Source organism: Cygnus atratus, chromosome 1 (genome assembly GCF_013377495.2).
Source record: "Cygnus atratus isolate AKBS03 ecotype Queensland, Australia chromosome 1, CAtr_DNAZoo_HiC_assembly, whole genome shotgun sequence".
Classification (NCBI taxonomy): Eukaryota; Metazoa; Chordata; class Aves; order Anseriformes; family Anatidae; genus Cygnus; species Cygnus atratus.
The window spans coordinates 98,829,755-98,844,345 of NC_066362.1; the positions used below are offsets into that span (position 1 = coordinate 98,829,755).

Consider the following 14,591-nt stretch of genomic DNA (forward strand, 5'->3'; position numbering starts at 1 on the left):
GAATGTAGATTCTTGGTTTATGAGCCAGGGCCAGGCCTTTTGCAAATCATTCACTATCTTCATGGGAAACTGCAGTTGCCACAGGGGAAATTCTCCTTAACCCGCTTGAAATTACTGAAATTATTTTAAATGATTTCCTTCCTCCAAGAGGAGAAGGGAAGTGAATAAATTACTGTTTGGAGACTAAACCATGGCACTAAATAACAGCACTATACAAGCGTTGTTTTACAGTTTAAACAGTGGCCTGAACGTTACCTGGGACTGGGAACAAGAAGGATGCAGTGAGCTCTGGTACGAGTTCACAACATGCTACAGGTTTGTCCATCTGCCACTGATTGGGAAGGGAACGACTGCAAGGGTACGTGCCTGTATCTGTAGCGGCACGGCAGCCTAGCTGGTACGACACACGGGAGGGAGATCACCACTTGACATCTGCTTGCAGCGATGGCTGAGTGTTCTGCACTTGTTTTTGTCAAAATAACATCCAGATCCTTCATCCTGTGCTACAGGTTAGTAAATTCACTTCCCCACCTTACTCAGTGTGTAGTGCGTATTTGAACAGCTACTCTATTTTGGGTTTCATTTGTTCATTTATAATTAAACTTCAGGTGATGGGTTTACTGAGCATGTGTAAAGTGTCTTCACTTTCAAGGCCTGCTGGGCACTTCCAGAACAAAGCACAAGTGGCCCAAGACCTGACCAGTGCCTCTATTCGTTCAACAAAATTCTGATACTCCATCGTAAAGGAGGCTGCAAAACAGCTTAAAGGAAAGGTCTGCACAAGTTTTGCTGTGACAGTTTTTTGTTGTTTTTTTTCCCCACCTCCTGCAGAGGCTTTCTTAGAAATGGTAAAAGATTTTGCTGAAGCTCACCCTTCTCCCCCAAGAAAAACAAAACCAAACAAAAATAAGCTTATCTCAGCCCGAGGAAAACATTGACTGTAAGGACCTAAGATGCAGAGATCAAAATCTGATTAAAAAGTGCAACTGAAAGTATCCTGTAAAATGAAGTAGTAACAAACAATGCTTCAGAAATAGATAGGAAGTGTTAGATAAGAGACTTTAAAAAACAAAAAGGCAAATTTGTATGTGTAGTCTTAACTGTGTTGAATAACTGGGTTTATTTCTGAACTTGAACTTTCCAGTAATACTATTCTCCCTCTTTTCCTCCTCATTATTTTAGTCATCTGTCTGCTCCCTCTATTACTACTCTCCTACTCCTCTTAATTCCTGTTACAAATGTAATCATCCATCCTAATAAAGGACTTCAGAGGCTGTTTACCTTTGTGAGGTTGAAAACCTAACATTTACTCCAGTGTTAGCTATTTTCTAATCCATCAGTTAGCCTGTTAGGTATTTTCTAATCCATCAGGGTTTTGCCATTCACAATGCCTTTTTCAGAAAAGGAGATTCATTACGGTTTTCTGAGAAGATTAAATAGATTACTTACAGTTTTATTAATATATTCAGAGAATCACAAAACATGAGACAGATAAATCAAATCTCTTTGATTTGCCTGCTTTTAGTGTTCTGGGTTTGAAGGACCATTTCCCAGATCCGTTACAGGTAACCCTTTTTCTGTTTATCTCTGTCCACGATCAGAGTTCTGGTCACTGTGTTACTTCAGACAAGAGAACACATCTCGTTCCCATGATCAGAGTTTTTCCTTTATTTATGCAACTGTTCTTATCACAATCCTCACTCTCTTTCTGAAGCCAAAGTATCCTGTTGTTGGCATGAGTAACAAATACAAAGGAAAAATCAACTGGCTTCACTTTGTGCCACTACGTGCTCTTGGAACTGGGAGTTGGTCTTAAAAATTTCTCAACCCAAGAGGGAAGAAAGCATGAAGCATGTTCCGCGTCAGGGTAGCTGTAATGACTGTTCTGCATGGAAGGACAGAGTTGATCATTTTATAGCTAATTTTTCTGTAGCTCTCCATCACCAGTTTGCTGCAATGCTAATCAGTAGCAAAGGCAATTGTTCTGTGTTTTTTTTTTGTTGTTTTTTTTTCACCTGGCCTTGCAGCCTTGAACTGTATTCAAGGCTCGGAGAGCGCTCAGAGCAGCAAGCCAGAAGTCCACTTTTAGGGTCAAAGAGAAGGTTGAGGAGGGAAGGAAAATAAAATCATAGAATCATGAAGGGAAAATGAAGGGAAGAATAAGTGATGGTGTAGACAATGTAAGAGGAGAACATCTGGAGTTGCAGAAAGTCAGCAGGGAGCCTGTGGTGGGGACAAGCCACGTGTCCCACCTAACTTTGAGCATGGAGAAAGGCTGTAGGCAGGAGGAAGACATGTCCTCCCATTCTGCCAGGCTTGAGTTAAACCTGCTGCTGTAACAGAGCTCAGCAAGAGCTTCCATGTATCGTACCAAGCATATATGCTTATCGATTTCTCTTTCCAAGCTCACCTCCTTGGTCCAGCAGTGTTTCCAGATGTTTTATACTGACAGCAGGCACACGGGAAGCAGAAGCATCCAGTGACAGGCTGGAAGGGAGGAGGACACTGACTCTGTGTTCAGGTTCACCAGCTGCAAGTTGGTCCCCCTGGTAATGCTGAAATCTGTAGCAGAAGAATAGTGAGAGGCTACCAGAATGGAGAACACAGAAGAAAAGCAAAATGAGTGTGTTTCTTCCTCCTAATTTTTCTGAATACTGACAGACCCTGCCTCTTTTGCTGGAACTTGCTGCAGAAGAGGTATGACCCTTTCCATGTACAATAGGGAAAGATATCCAAGCTCAAGAAGCATTTGCACAACACTCTCAGACATATGGTTTGATTTTTGGGTGGTCCTGTGTGGAGCCAACAGTTGGACTTGATGATCCCTGTGGGTCCCTTCCAACTCAGGATATCCTATGATACTACAAACTGATTGTAAATACCAGTTTTACAGCAGCAAGATCCTCAATGGTTTTCCAGTTAGTGGGGGAGAGGATGAGAAAATAAATTTTAAATTTTTTCAGTATTCTGTGATGTATGTGCCTGAGATAGCATAGCTGAAGTAAAGTATCCAAAGGGTTCCCTCCAGTACAGTGTTCCTATATTTAATTTATTTATCTTCTGAATGAGATATCTGACTGATAATATCAGTACAGAGCACAGATACTTAGCTTGGAAATATAAATCCAAATGTTTTAGTCATGTATGCAATATAACATTGCCAGTAGTAAGTGTCTGACAGTCTTATTATTGAGTGGTACTATGAATCTTATCCATGCTCTTGGTAAGTGTTGCCTACACAAGTTTGCCTTAAAATAAGAGGCTGAAGATTTAGGATGGTGTAGATGACAAATAATTGAATAACATCCTTAAACCCAGCCACATTCCCTTTCAAACCAAGGTCTAGGATCCCAGGTCTTGCACAAAGTTTATGGATCAAATTCTGTTCTGTAAATGCACTGCTGTTAAAGCATAGGTATTTTACCTAAGTGACTACTTACTTCCTTTAATATACGTGTGGAGGTGGCAGTAGTTAATTGTTAAGGCAATCAGATAGGATTGTGAAGTCTATCCCAAAGTTTCTAGAGAAGCACTGATATTTTATTTTTTTTCCTTGTAGGATCCAAACTAACAAATGAGTCTAATGCCAGGAAAAATGAAGACCTATTAGTCTAGTGATACCAGTGTGGTGCAGACATGCCTGAACTAGTTCGAAAAGATCTAGTTCATTTGCTAAATCCTAGGTCGTGCTACTATTAGCACTTCAGCTATGACTGCAAATGGTAGAATGCCACAAATTCCAGCTAAGCTTTTTTTTGTAAGTTTGCTTTCCTGCAAATAAGGACTTTTAAATAAAGGGAGTGGGCTGCAGTCAGAGAAATTGTCACTAGTACCAACTAACAGCCTCCTGGTGTGTCACAAAAAAAGTGATCTAAACTGAATTGGCTGAAGAAAATGTCAAAAGTTGAGGGGGGGGGGTTGTTTGGCTTTTGTTAAAATAGGAAGGAATGCATTCCTATGAAGTGTGTCCATCCTTCCTTCCTGTTCCCTGCCCGTTCTGTCCCCGTGCCAAGGGAGCGATCGTTACCATGGAGAAGGTCTGACATAGCAGGACCAAACACAGACTGGTTCCATTACCCCAGAGAGAGACGTGCCTGGATTCAGTGGCAGATTTAATGCAATCTACAGACACATCTGACAGGTTCGGGCATCTGCCTATTTGGATAAGGGAATATTGACCAATCTGCCAGATCACATTTTGCTATTTGCGATCCAGCAGTGGAAAGCAAGCAGTGGTCCCCTGCTTTCTCTTCCTTTACAGAAACCTCTCACCAACACAGGGGAGGCAGTGCTGCAGGAGCCCCCCAGCACGCACGGATGCAGGCTTCTCCCCCCCTGCCATGCACGTGGTCTCTGGGTGGTGTTAAACCCTACCTGTCACCTTGATGTCGCCTGTGGCCTTGGCAATGCTGTTTTCAATCACACAGGTGTAGGTGGCATTAGCAGTAATGTTATGCAGCAGGGAGACCACCTTCAGAGTGATGTTTTCAGAGTTCAGCTCGTAGCTGGTGTTGGCAACCCGAGGCAGGCACTTCCCTGTGTCGCTGTAGGCTGTCCAGTGCACGGTGGGTCGAGGGAACCACCGCGGTGCTTCGCACTGCAGCGTGTCCCTGCTGCTGCTGTTCTCCACCTGGACCTGGGGGGTGCTGAAGGCTTGGGGAGGGAAAGCAGGGAGAGAGTCAGAAGAAGGCAAATATCGAGGAATTGGGCACAAAATACCCAGCTGTGCCTGCCTGGCAGTTACAGGTATTTCTAGGGCACTACTGCTCAGCATCTCAGCACTGCACGTAGCCACACAAAACGTGGGCTGTACAGGCTGGGCTGCAAGGGGATGAATGTAGAGGAATAAAGACACCAGGGGCAAGGCACACCGTTTTGACAAGATCTGAGGTTGTGGCACAGCTCCAGCATTTTTAATTCTGCTTAGTGCTTACAAGCTTGTTAACAACACCTGAACAACACCTATGGCCTCCTGCTGTAGCTCTCACACTAAATGGGGCTGCAGCCAAGGGCAGCACCACCTGAATCTGCTGGGGGTGGGAGCAGGTGAAGGTGTGGCCTTGGATGTAGGACTTGGACCAACCTTCCTGGGTTGAACAAAGCATTTAAAGCTATTGTGAACTCAGTTGTATTTGTGTTAGCCTTTGTCTCCTAAAAAAACACACCTCTATATGTTCACTGTATTTCCGATGTGCACTTACATGAAGAGAAATGACAGCTTTTTAGGAGAGCAGAGTTCACCGCTTTCAACAGAAATAAAACACTAATACAGCATTTCATGTGTTATCTCTAATGCCTTTGTGTGGATTACCTTGAACATGGAATCAACCAACATAAAAGCAGGCAGATTCACATGGTTTCAAGGAAGGGTAGATACAAGCTGCTCTTCAATCTGTGCAACTGCAAGATGCCATGGAAAAGCCATGGACCCACTTTTCTCTGCTAAGCCCTGAGCTCAAGGTGTGTGGTAGGACCACAGGGGTGCCAGCAAAAGCCAGCTAGAGAAACACCTGTACAGACTCATGTTGTCGGCATCATGTAGTTGGTGTAACTCACCACAAATTAATTAGAAAGAACCAGAGACAACAAAAAACAGGTGAAACTGCTGAGCTTAGTGGAAGCACATTGTTTTGTGCCAGCAGGGAGTAGGATGACCAAGGCCAGAGGTGTTAGAAGAATTAAACACCCATAAGTGAAAATTCAGCTGTATCAGTACGCCTTTTAAGTTTGGTTCAATCTAGCAAATATGTAATACTTCAGATAACTATGATATGGGCAGTTTGTTGCTTTGAGAGTAATTTTTTAAAATATGTATATATGAATTATAAAAACAGGAAAAGATTCTGAATATGCTAGAATTTTTACTGTGCAGCAGTTCTGGCTGGAGATATATCTTAAGTCTAGAGAGAAAAGGTTAACTTTTGTCTTTAACAGGGATGAAATCTGGATCTTTGGAAAATCATTTAACAATGCCTGTTCTAAAAATAGAGGCTCTTTGCAGTCAGTTAAGTAGCTAGTAGGCTACGTGTGGTAAATGTAAGGAAAAAAAAAAAAAAAGCAAATGCCTAGAAGTGCTAAAATAATCTCCTTTCTCTGAAACAAGGATGTGGAAAGAGAGAGTAAGGCCATTAACACCTCTGGAAAAGGAAAAAAAAAATCCTATTCTCTCACATGTAATTATTTTTCCTGCTCTGGACACTCAGAAGTTGGGGCATGATCAAAAACACTCAGCAAAGCCATGCAGCACTTCCTGCCCTTTGGAACTTCATAGAGGTGGGAAAAAATAGTGTCAGCTTTCAGCTTGTGTCATGCCATGGGATGACGGATACGGTAAAGCCACACAATTGAATTTGGCATTTCACAAAACTAACGTTTCCAAACATCACAAGCAGTTTTCAGCTGGGATTTTTTCCCCCGTCTAAGACATGTGCAATTCCTTTGGCAAGGCTGGTTTCACCAAACCCGCCTCTCAGGGAGAAGATCCTCATGACCACCATCAGACCTGTCCTACCCAGGTGTGAAGGGCCCCATAGTGGCCACTGCTCACAATGGCTCCAGCACCTGAGTAACCTCAGGTAGGTCACACAGCCACAGCATGGCTGAGGTTGGCAGGGACCTCTGGAGGCCATCTGGCCCAACAACCTGCTCAAGCAAGGCCACCTGGAGCAGGTGGTCCAGGGCCACATCCAGGTGGCTTTTGAAGATCTCCAGGAGGGAGACTCCACAACCTCTTCTGGCAACCTGCTCTAGTGGCCAGACCTGGCCGCGCCAGCCTACATTTCATAGCAGGAGTTTCTTTTCTGTATCTCTGGGCAGCATTTCCTCACCTCCTGTCTGGTACTGCAGCTCCGCCACCCCGCTCCCTCGGGACGTGGTGACAGAGCACCTGTAGGTACCGGCGTCGGAGAGCTTCACGTCTCTCAGCTCCAGGGAAGCATTTCCACCGATCACCTGGTCCGCAAACACCGCCGTACGGCCGTGAAATTCCACGTCTTGCTCTTGCAGGTGGTCCTTCCCCCCTCTAAACTCGTGAACCAGCCCGGCCACGCCAGCCTTTGCCCACCGAATTGCTATGCTGCCCATCCTGATGTCAGGCTCGAAGGTGCAGCCCAAGAGGCCGCTCTGGCCGATGTTCCCAGGGGACGTCAAGGCGGTGACGCTGATGGAGCGCTTTCCTGTGAGGAGAAAGCAGAGTGGTGTGAGGAAAGGGAGAGTGGAGAGAAGCCAGGCCACCCCACGGATGGACATCAGCCCCATCCAGACGTGATGGGGCCCTGGCACTTTGTGAGGGCACCTCATCAATATGCTGGTGTGCCTACAAGATGGTGACCCCCAGGAATGACTGATCGAGACAGTGCACAGGAGCATTTCTGTAGCAGTCAGTCTGCTTCAAAAAGTCACTTCCCATATCTCGTTGTAGGAACCAGTCAGAAGAATTAGCAGTCTTTTCTCACTCACTCAGATGTATATGGGATTTTTGTGCCAGAACATGTTTTTCATACTTTTTCTTAGTTGTAACCTCACTTTGTGCAATATAAAGCTGATTGCAAGGCATAATGTTGGCAGGGAAATAAAAGGTTGCTCTTTCACCTTTACTGGAACCACAACCATTTTCTTCTGTGTAAAAGAAATCAGCATTTCCCTTCCCTGGGGACACAGATTGTTCTTCAAGCTGAATCCTAACCAGCAATCCTGAGAGTCAGCTCCTGCCCTGAGCCGTCTCCTCTTTCCCATGCAGCCTGCCCCACGTATCCTCACCTGGCACATGCCAAGGACACCCAGCAAGGTTTTTTTGTCACCTCCAAGTGACTGGGGCAACACGCCCCATCCTGGAAGACACTTCCCAGTACAGCCCTCATTCCCCCCCCATCTGGGAGAAGGAGCACAGTATCTTCAGATCTTTCTGTGTGTTCAGGTTTGGGGCTCCGAGCCCCAGGACAATTCCAGCTAACTCAGCACCAAACCTCCAGCAGCTCAGGCTGCTCCACGCTTACCCACCCCTTTTGTCAGCTGGCTTCCCATGGAGCAGCAGATGGAGGTGGATGTTTCAGTCGCCTGCACACCAGAACCCAAGATAACAAAAACACAACAGAAAAAAAAAATGTCTGTAATTCCGCTGCGAAAGCACAGGTCAAGAATTCACTTCCTGGGGCAAAATCAGAGCTGCTCCCAAGCAGATGGGGCTCATGCGTGCCTGTGACATGTTTTCTCGGAAATTCAGAGCCAAAGAGATTTCCTCACCAAGCTCTGAGTGCCAAGCACTGTTCTTCAGCCTGTGCGCATAAATCTCGGCATTATTTAAACCATTCAAGAGCTCACAGGCTCCTAGGAGCACAGCATAGCCTCTTGGAGAGGACAATGCCCTGCGTTAGCACCACAGCACTGTCAAGGCTGGGTTCAAGTGTGACCAGCAATGCTTTGCAGGTGGCTTCTTCAATGATAGATGTGTTGTAGATTTTCCCTTTTTCTGTACTTTAGGAGGGCTATGCAAGAGCCAGGATGTGGTTTAATGCCATGGAGAGATACTTAGCCAAGAAATGTCAGAACTGAAGTCACGCATGCAATCTTCATTCGATCATCTTGCACGCAATTGCTATAAACCAAGCATTAATTAAAGGTTGGTAGTTGGCACCTCCACACGGTGCTGCACCTCAGCCCATGCTCGGGATGGAGGTTACAGATGCCAGGGCAGGATTTCATCACCCCCTGGCACCAGCAAGAAATCTGAGCAGCCTCATACCTGAGACACCAAACCCGATGATCAGGGCGATCACTGCAGCCAGGACGATAATGACCATGGTCAGGCTATTTGGGGAAAAAAAGGACAACATTACCATGCAGCCCACCTCCCTCACACCTGGCCACATCTGCAGAGCTGCTGGTGGGAAGGAGGTGGAGGCAGGTGAGCTGAAGCCCTAAAGCAAGGTGGTCTGGAAACTGTGAGCTGCCTGAATTTGGGATGTCCCATGCCCAGAGGGAGAAGTGGTTTTTGCATCAGAGTCTAGTGAGAAGAACGTAACTTTCCCAGCACATCTGGCAGCTTCCTGCAAGAGAGCCTGTGGTGTTCATAAGACTGCACTGCTCCTCCCTCACTTACCATGAGCCTGCATCAGTTGCTTATGAAATCTTGCCTGACTCTCCGCAGACGCCATGATTGCAGGACTGATAAGGAGCTCTAGGGAATTGCACCATGTGGGCAAGTCCCTCCTGCGTGAAGCAGCAGGGATGGGAGAAGGGGAAGATGGGCTCACACCTGCTCCTGGTTTCCACCAGGCTGTTTTTATAACCAGGGGACTACAGCTCTTGGCTTTGGGTGGTCGAGCACCCAGGACTGATTGCCTGCTGCTGCCTTCCCTGAAGGCAGGCAGGCAGGGACAAATATCAAATTGGGGGCCCATGTGAGCAGCAGGCTGCTGTCTGCTCCGCAAGCTGCCTGAGCCCAGGGGAACATTGCTGCACCCCCTCACCCTCTCAGCACGAGCAGTGCAGTAAGGAAGAGGAATAGCCAAAAAGGATGGGATTTGGGGTTCCCATGAGCAGTTAATGATTGCGGAGCTCTACATTTCTCAGCATGTCATTTTTATTTTGTGATCTTTTCTTCCCATTCTTTTTTTCCCTGAAATCAACAACAACCTCCCACTGCTCCTCTGAAGCTTCCAGAAAGTCTCCTCCTTCCCTGGGCCATTTCTGCAATTCAAGATGAGCCCGAGGAGGCAATGGCCTCGAAGGAGCCAGCTGCTTGCAGTGGCCTGCCGCACGCAGCTGCCGGGGCAGAAAGGGACACTGGCAGGGCTGGAGGATTGCCCTCACAGCAGCAAGAGGCAGGCGCTCATTTTTTCACACCCATCGGTCATTGCATTTCCCTGACAAGAGCCAGCTGGGCTGTCTGTCTCTGGAGAGTAGCAGGCCTGATTGTTACATGCACTCCAGTCACTTGAGAAATAAGATGCCCAGTGGATATTTACACCACATTACATTATGATTATGATTACATTATGGCATATAATGAGTGCACTTTCATTGGTGAAAAGGTCCATACAATATTACTATTTAGCTCTTCCTTGCTGCCAGATGTGACAAAGCCAGAGCACAGCTCATGCCTGAGACATCACATCCACTCACACACACACTGTCCTGCTCCCAGCATGCTGCTGTGATGGAGACCTAAGCAACTGTCTGAGGGCCAACCCCAAGCTACGAGAGCAGGCACACAGATCCTTTCTCAAGCCATCGATGCCCCAACCTATAACGGCATTAAAATCCAAGATGCTATAATCCACCCATGCAGAGTCTCTAGGATACACATCTCCATCCTGGCTGCAGTCAATGACCCGTGCATGAGTGTCTGACAGCTGCATGGCCTTACTGATTGTGTAAGAGCAGCTGCTCTGGTATTTAAGTAGCAGTATAGAGTCAAGCTGCAAAGAAATGCACTCTTGAAAGCTCCTGGCAGCAGAGTGATGCAGTCAAGGAGTCTGGAAAACGCAGTTCCCTCCCCCCTCTCTGTCCCAAAGCAGACGCAGATAATACCATACCTCCAGAATATGACCTGGCCTTGGGATGCCATGGTCGCTGCACCTACAAAGACAAGCCAAACTCCAGGTGCCTGAAGGACCCACGCAGTGTTCAGCACAGCTCCTGTCCTTTGCATGATGCATTCTCCCAGGCTGTCCTGCTTAAATAACTGAACTCAGCTAAGGGGTGGTGAGAGCAAGCAGTGAACTCTCAGGAATGAGGAAGCATGGAGCATCTCAGCTCCCCCAACCATGCCTTTGACTGGTTAAGTCACTGGGGAACAGGGGAGACCTCCTACACCATCCATTAAAGAAACATTTAGTTTGATTTAAAATAAAATATAACACAGTTCATGTTAGGGTAGCTGGATGATCCTGAGGTCAGAGCGCAGCAGTCTCCCATGCAGATCCACAGCTGACCCATCACTGGTGGGTTGCATTGGTGAGTTGCAGACAGGTCCCACCTGTGGGTCCCTTTCCTGGCCCCATTTGCAACGTGCAGCTTCTCCTGCCTCTCTGTGCTGTGCTAAGAGGTTCCTCTGAGCTCAGAAGAACCACACCGGTGTGGCAATGGCCCCTTTTCTGACTGCTGTTTTCTTCTGCTGAACTCCTCCAGACCAAATCGCTTCTCTTCCCTGAGCCCAGCTCCTGCCGCTCTCAGAGCTGTCATTATGGTGGACGTGAGAGGATGCAAATGAAAGAAACTGGAGCAGACTCTCCAAGCCTTTCCCTCAGTGTCTGGACTCACTTGAGGCTGGGATTAGGCTGAGTAACTCTTGGGGATAAGGGCAAAGAGACTGCGAAGAGAAGGAAAGGCAGCTTGCACCACTGTTTGGTTTCCCAAAAGGGAACCTGCATATCATCTATGTGTGGACTCCTTTCCAGGAAAGATGGTGAAAAGGGAATTTTTGATAGTCCTTTGATATCTCCAGTGAGTTTGGATGGTTAGTGGGAGCTAGCAGCTTTCCCATGCAAAAATTATGATGTCTGGAGGAACTGGGAACAGTCAAGCACTATACCCAGCCTAACCAAAAAAAAAAACACCAAAAACAACAAAACAATCACCACCAACACCAAAAAAAACATCAGAGGTTCAGATAAAGATGCAGCTTATTACCAACACTCGTCAGTGACCAAACTAGCTGCAAAGGCTAAGAAAATTTCAGGAGAGCTTACGATGCCCTGAGGGGCACAGCTGCCACCCAATTGTACATCCCAAGATTTCCTAATGCTCCAATATGGGCTGCTACTGAAAGCTTGTCCTTCATTGTACAGCCTCTGAATGGAACTGAGGAAGGGATATCTCTGAATCACTTACGCCCCTTGATTTTTGCAATAGTTTAAACTTAAAATGCAGACTTTATACAGTTTTCACTTCCTCTCTGCTTTGGCAAGGAATAACACTTTTTAGTCTGATTTATTTTGTAGCATTCCACTGATTACCAAACTTGTTGTAAAGTAGCAAGGCATTACTAAAAGCTAAGAATAGCTCTAGGCCATCTCATCTGGTGGGAAATAAACTTTAAGAAACATCCTGTTGCCCTCAGTGACACCTGATTTACAGCTGCCTTTGGTACACTGCGCAAACCAGGCGTCCCCTTTCAGCAGTGGTTAACTCTGGGGCAACGATCAGGTTACTTCCACTTTGGAAAAACAGGTCTGTCTCAGGCACAGACAGCGCTGGCTGGACCAGGGCAAGTCCCATTCACCTGGGGTAACATCACGTTAATTACAGAGTAGCTCTCAAGCTGGAGACTACCCCTCCCATATGTTTGTAAGGTAAAAAATGAGCTATTAAGGATATCTGACATAAAAAAATACGGATCTGTGATAATACAGTCTGCCCAGCTCTTACCACTTCTGGATTTATTAGCGATACGTCACGAGACATGACAGCAGGATCTGGTCCCACATGGTCTGAAAGCTGGTGAGTGTCTGGAGAAGACAGACATCGGCTTCCTTGGCTGAGGGGAAGGCTGCGGCAGGCACGAAGGGTTGTCGGTTTTGCTGGGCCCACCAGCTGGTAGCCCAGAGCTGGCCACATCACACGCTGCCTCTTGCTCGCATGAGGGAACAGTGTGGGCAGGAAGGGCTGAAAGTGGGTCAGGAAAAAGTAATAATAATAAAGGAGGGGGGGAGGGGCAAGAAGACATTCAGTGGTCTGTGGAAGGCATGGGCATAAGAACCAGACATGCCCTTCATGGTACAACTCATGTATTTGTTCAGAAGTAATAATTGTTCCAGAAGAGTTGCCTCACAGCGAGTTCATGCCTTATTTCAATGTCACTGGAAAGCTGAAGAAGGTACCTGTGAAGGAGAAGAACCAGGAGAAAATGGAGTTGTAGCAGGCTGACAAGCAGAAAACTTGATGAAACATTCAAGAGAGGTGAAGGCGGACAGCAGGCTGAAAAATATGAAAGTTATCCTTGGCCAAAAATGTTGGAGACCATTCTAGCCTCGTGTCCCACATCAGTAATGATGGTGTCAAGAGGTGCTTGAGAGGCACTGCAGACGGATGCACCAGTGGACCGACCCTGGGGGATGGAAGGAGAGCCTGGCTCTGCCTTATCAGCTCTGCCTGTGCCTGGCCTCGCCTCACCTTGAAGGGAAGGTGGAAGCAGCAGCGGCCAGAGCAAACCCTCATCTCAAAACAGGGAGGTGGTGAGCCACCCTGGGCTGGAAATAGGTGAGGCCACCTATGCTGCCGAAGTGCTGCTGCAAGGGTCTGCCTTGATGTGGTCAGAGCGCTCTTGTGGACCACTTTCTGCCTTGGGAAGGCCAAGAAGCCCTGCTGGGCCAGCTTCTGCACTGTTCCTGTGATCTTCTGGGGACAAACTAGACACTCGTGCATGGAGCTGTCAGCGCAGTTGTGTCAGCAGTGTGCATTGCCTCCTCTGAGGAAGGAGAATTACCACAGTAGGATCAGCTACCCTCCCATGTTTTCCCTACCTGGAGACTATGTCATCCTCTTGCCTCTGAAAGCTTCTCCTCACACTCATCACTTTCTTTTTTTTTTTTTTTATATAAGCAAGGCTTTTTTATCAGCAAGGGCATTTGTCCTGCGAAAAACATGCACCTTTACTAGCACAGTTCTGTCAGCACAGCACACGTCTGTCTTGAAAATGTCTTTGCTTGATGATCAGCCGGTCAGAAATAACATCACGCAGCCCAGCAGACCAACTACACCTCCTAATCCACCAACTGCCCAAGGCTGATTACCAAAGAACTGGAAGCCATTCCTGGGGCTCGCTGTTGGGGATCAGTGTTAGACTCCTACAGATAGATCAGCAGGACACACACGATTGGCAAAATATTTTGAGTAATGAATACCGGGCACGGTCTGCTTGCAAGTAATGGGAGGACACTTGCATCTAACCCCCCAAAGTGACTATGGGCATTAAATGTCTGCTGTGAACATGATTTCAGGCTACCACGACACACAGCCATCTTTGCCAAAGCACAGAGAGGTAGCTGGTCGATACTTTATAATCCCTGAGACTTACTGAGCCTTCAAGTCTCACAAAAAGACTGAAACAAGGCCCTCGCCCTGGCAGGACTAGCAGCCCAGGCTGTCCATACGCTGCTCTCCCATGTTAAACATGGAGCTCACACCAAGTTGACTGCAGTTCTCTGAAGGTTTTGTGTTCACTGGTGTAATTCTCATGAACAGCTTCTTGGAAAATGTCAGCGACAGGGTGTGTAAGAGATGCATAACATGAAAACACATTCCTCAGTTCCACGCTCCTCTCTGTTTGAGAGGACAGTGATATTTTAGACAGAACTTTTGTGCCTAGAAGGCAGTGCTGTGCTTATGTGTTCCCTCTGTAACACAGCTGGGAAGTTCCAATTAAAACCAACACATACGCAGGGGTGGGAGGGCAAGAAATAGAGAGACACAGAAAACGACACATTTCTTTTTACAACATCTTCCGGTACTGAGCACATAGTGAGGACAAGAATGGGTTACAGTTTGTTCCATTAAAGATTGCCTCAAATTAAACTTTCACTTTGAAATTTCAGAGTCAGCATCTTGGAGTCTTAAATTGCCTAACTTGGAGATTTAAACTGCCTAACCTT

The 14,591-nt window shown here is 46.8% G+C and overlaps 1 protein-coding gene across 1 annotated transcript; it reads right to left on the bottom strand.

The window, feature by feature from the left end:
* Positions 1-2,305: 2,305 nt before the first annotated feature.
* Positions 2,306-10,567, bottom strand: VTCN1 (V-set domain containing T cell activation inhibitor 1). The gene is made up of 5 exons (XM_035540531.1): positions 10,536-10,567; positions 8,741-8,805; positions 6,828-7,175; positions 4,375-4,653; positions 2,306-2,562 (listed from the first exon to the last, which is right to left on the bottom strand). The coding sequence occupies exons 1-5, from the start codon at positions 10,565-10,567 to the stop codon at positions 2,441-2,443; spliced, it is 846 nt and encodes a 281-aa protein (XP_035396424.1). The 3' UTR covers positions 2,306-2,440.
* Between the last annotated feature and the right edge of the window lie 4,024 nt (positions 10,568-14,591).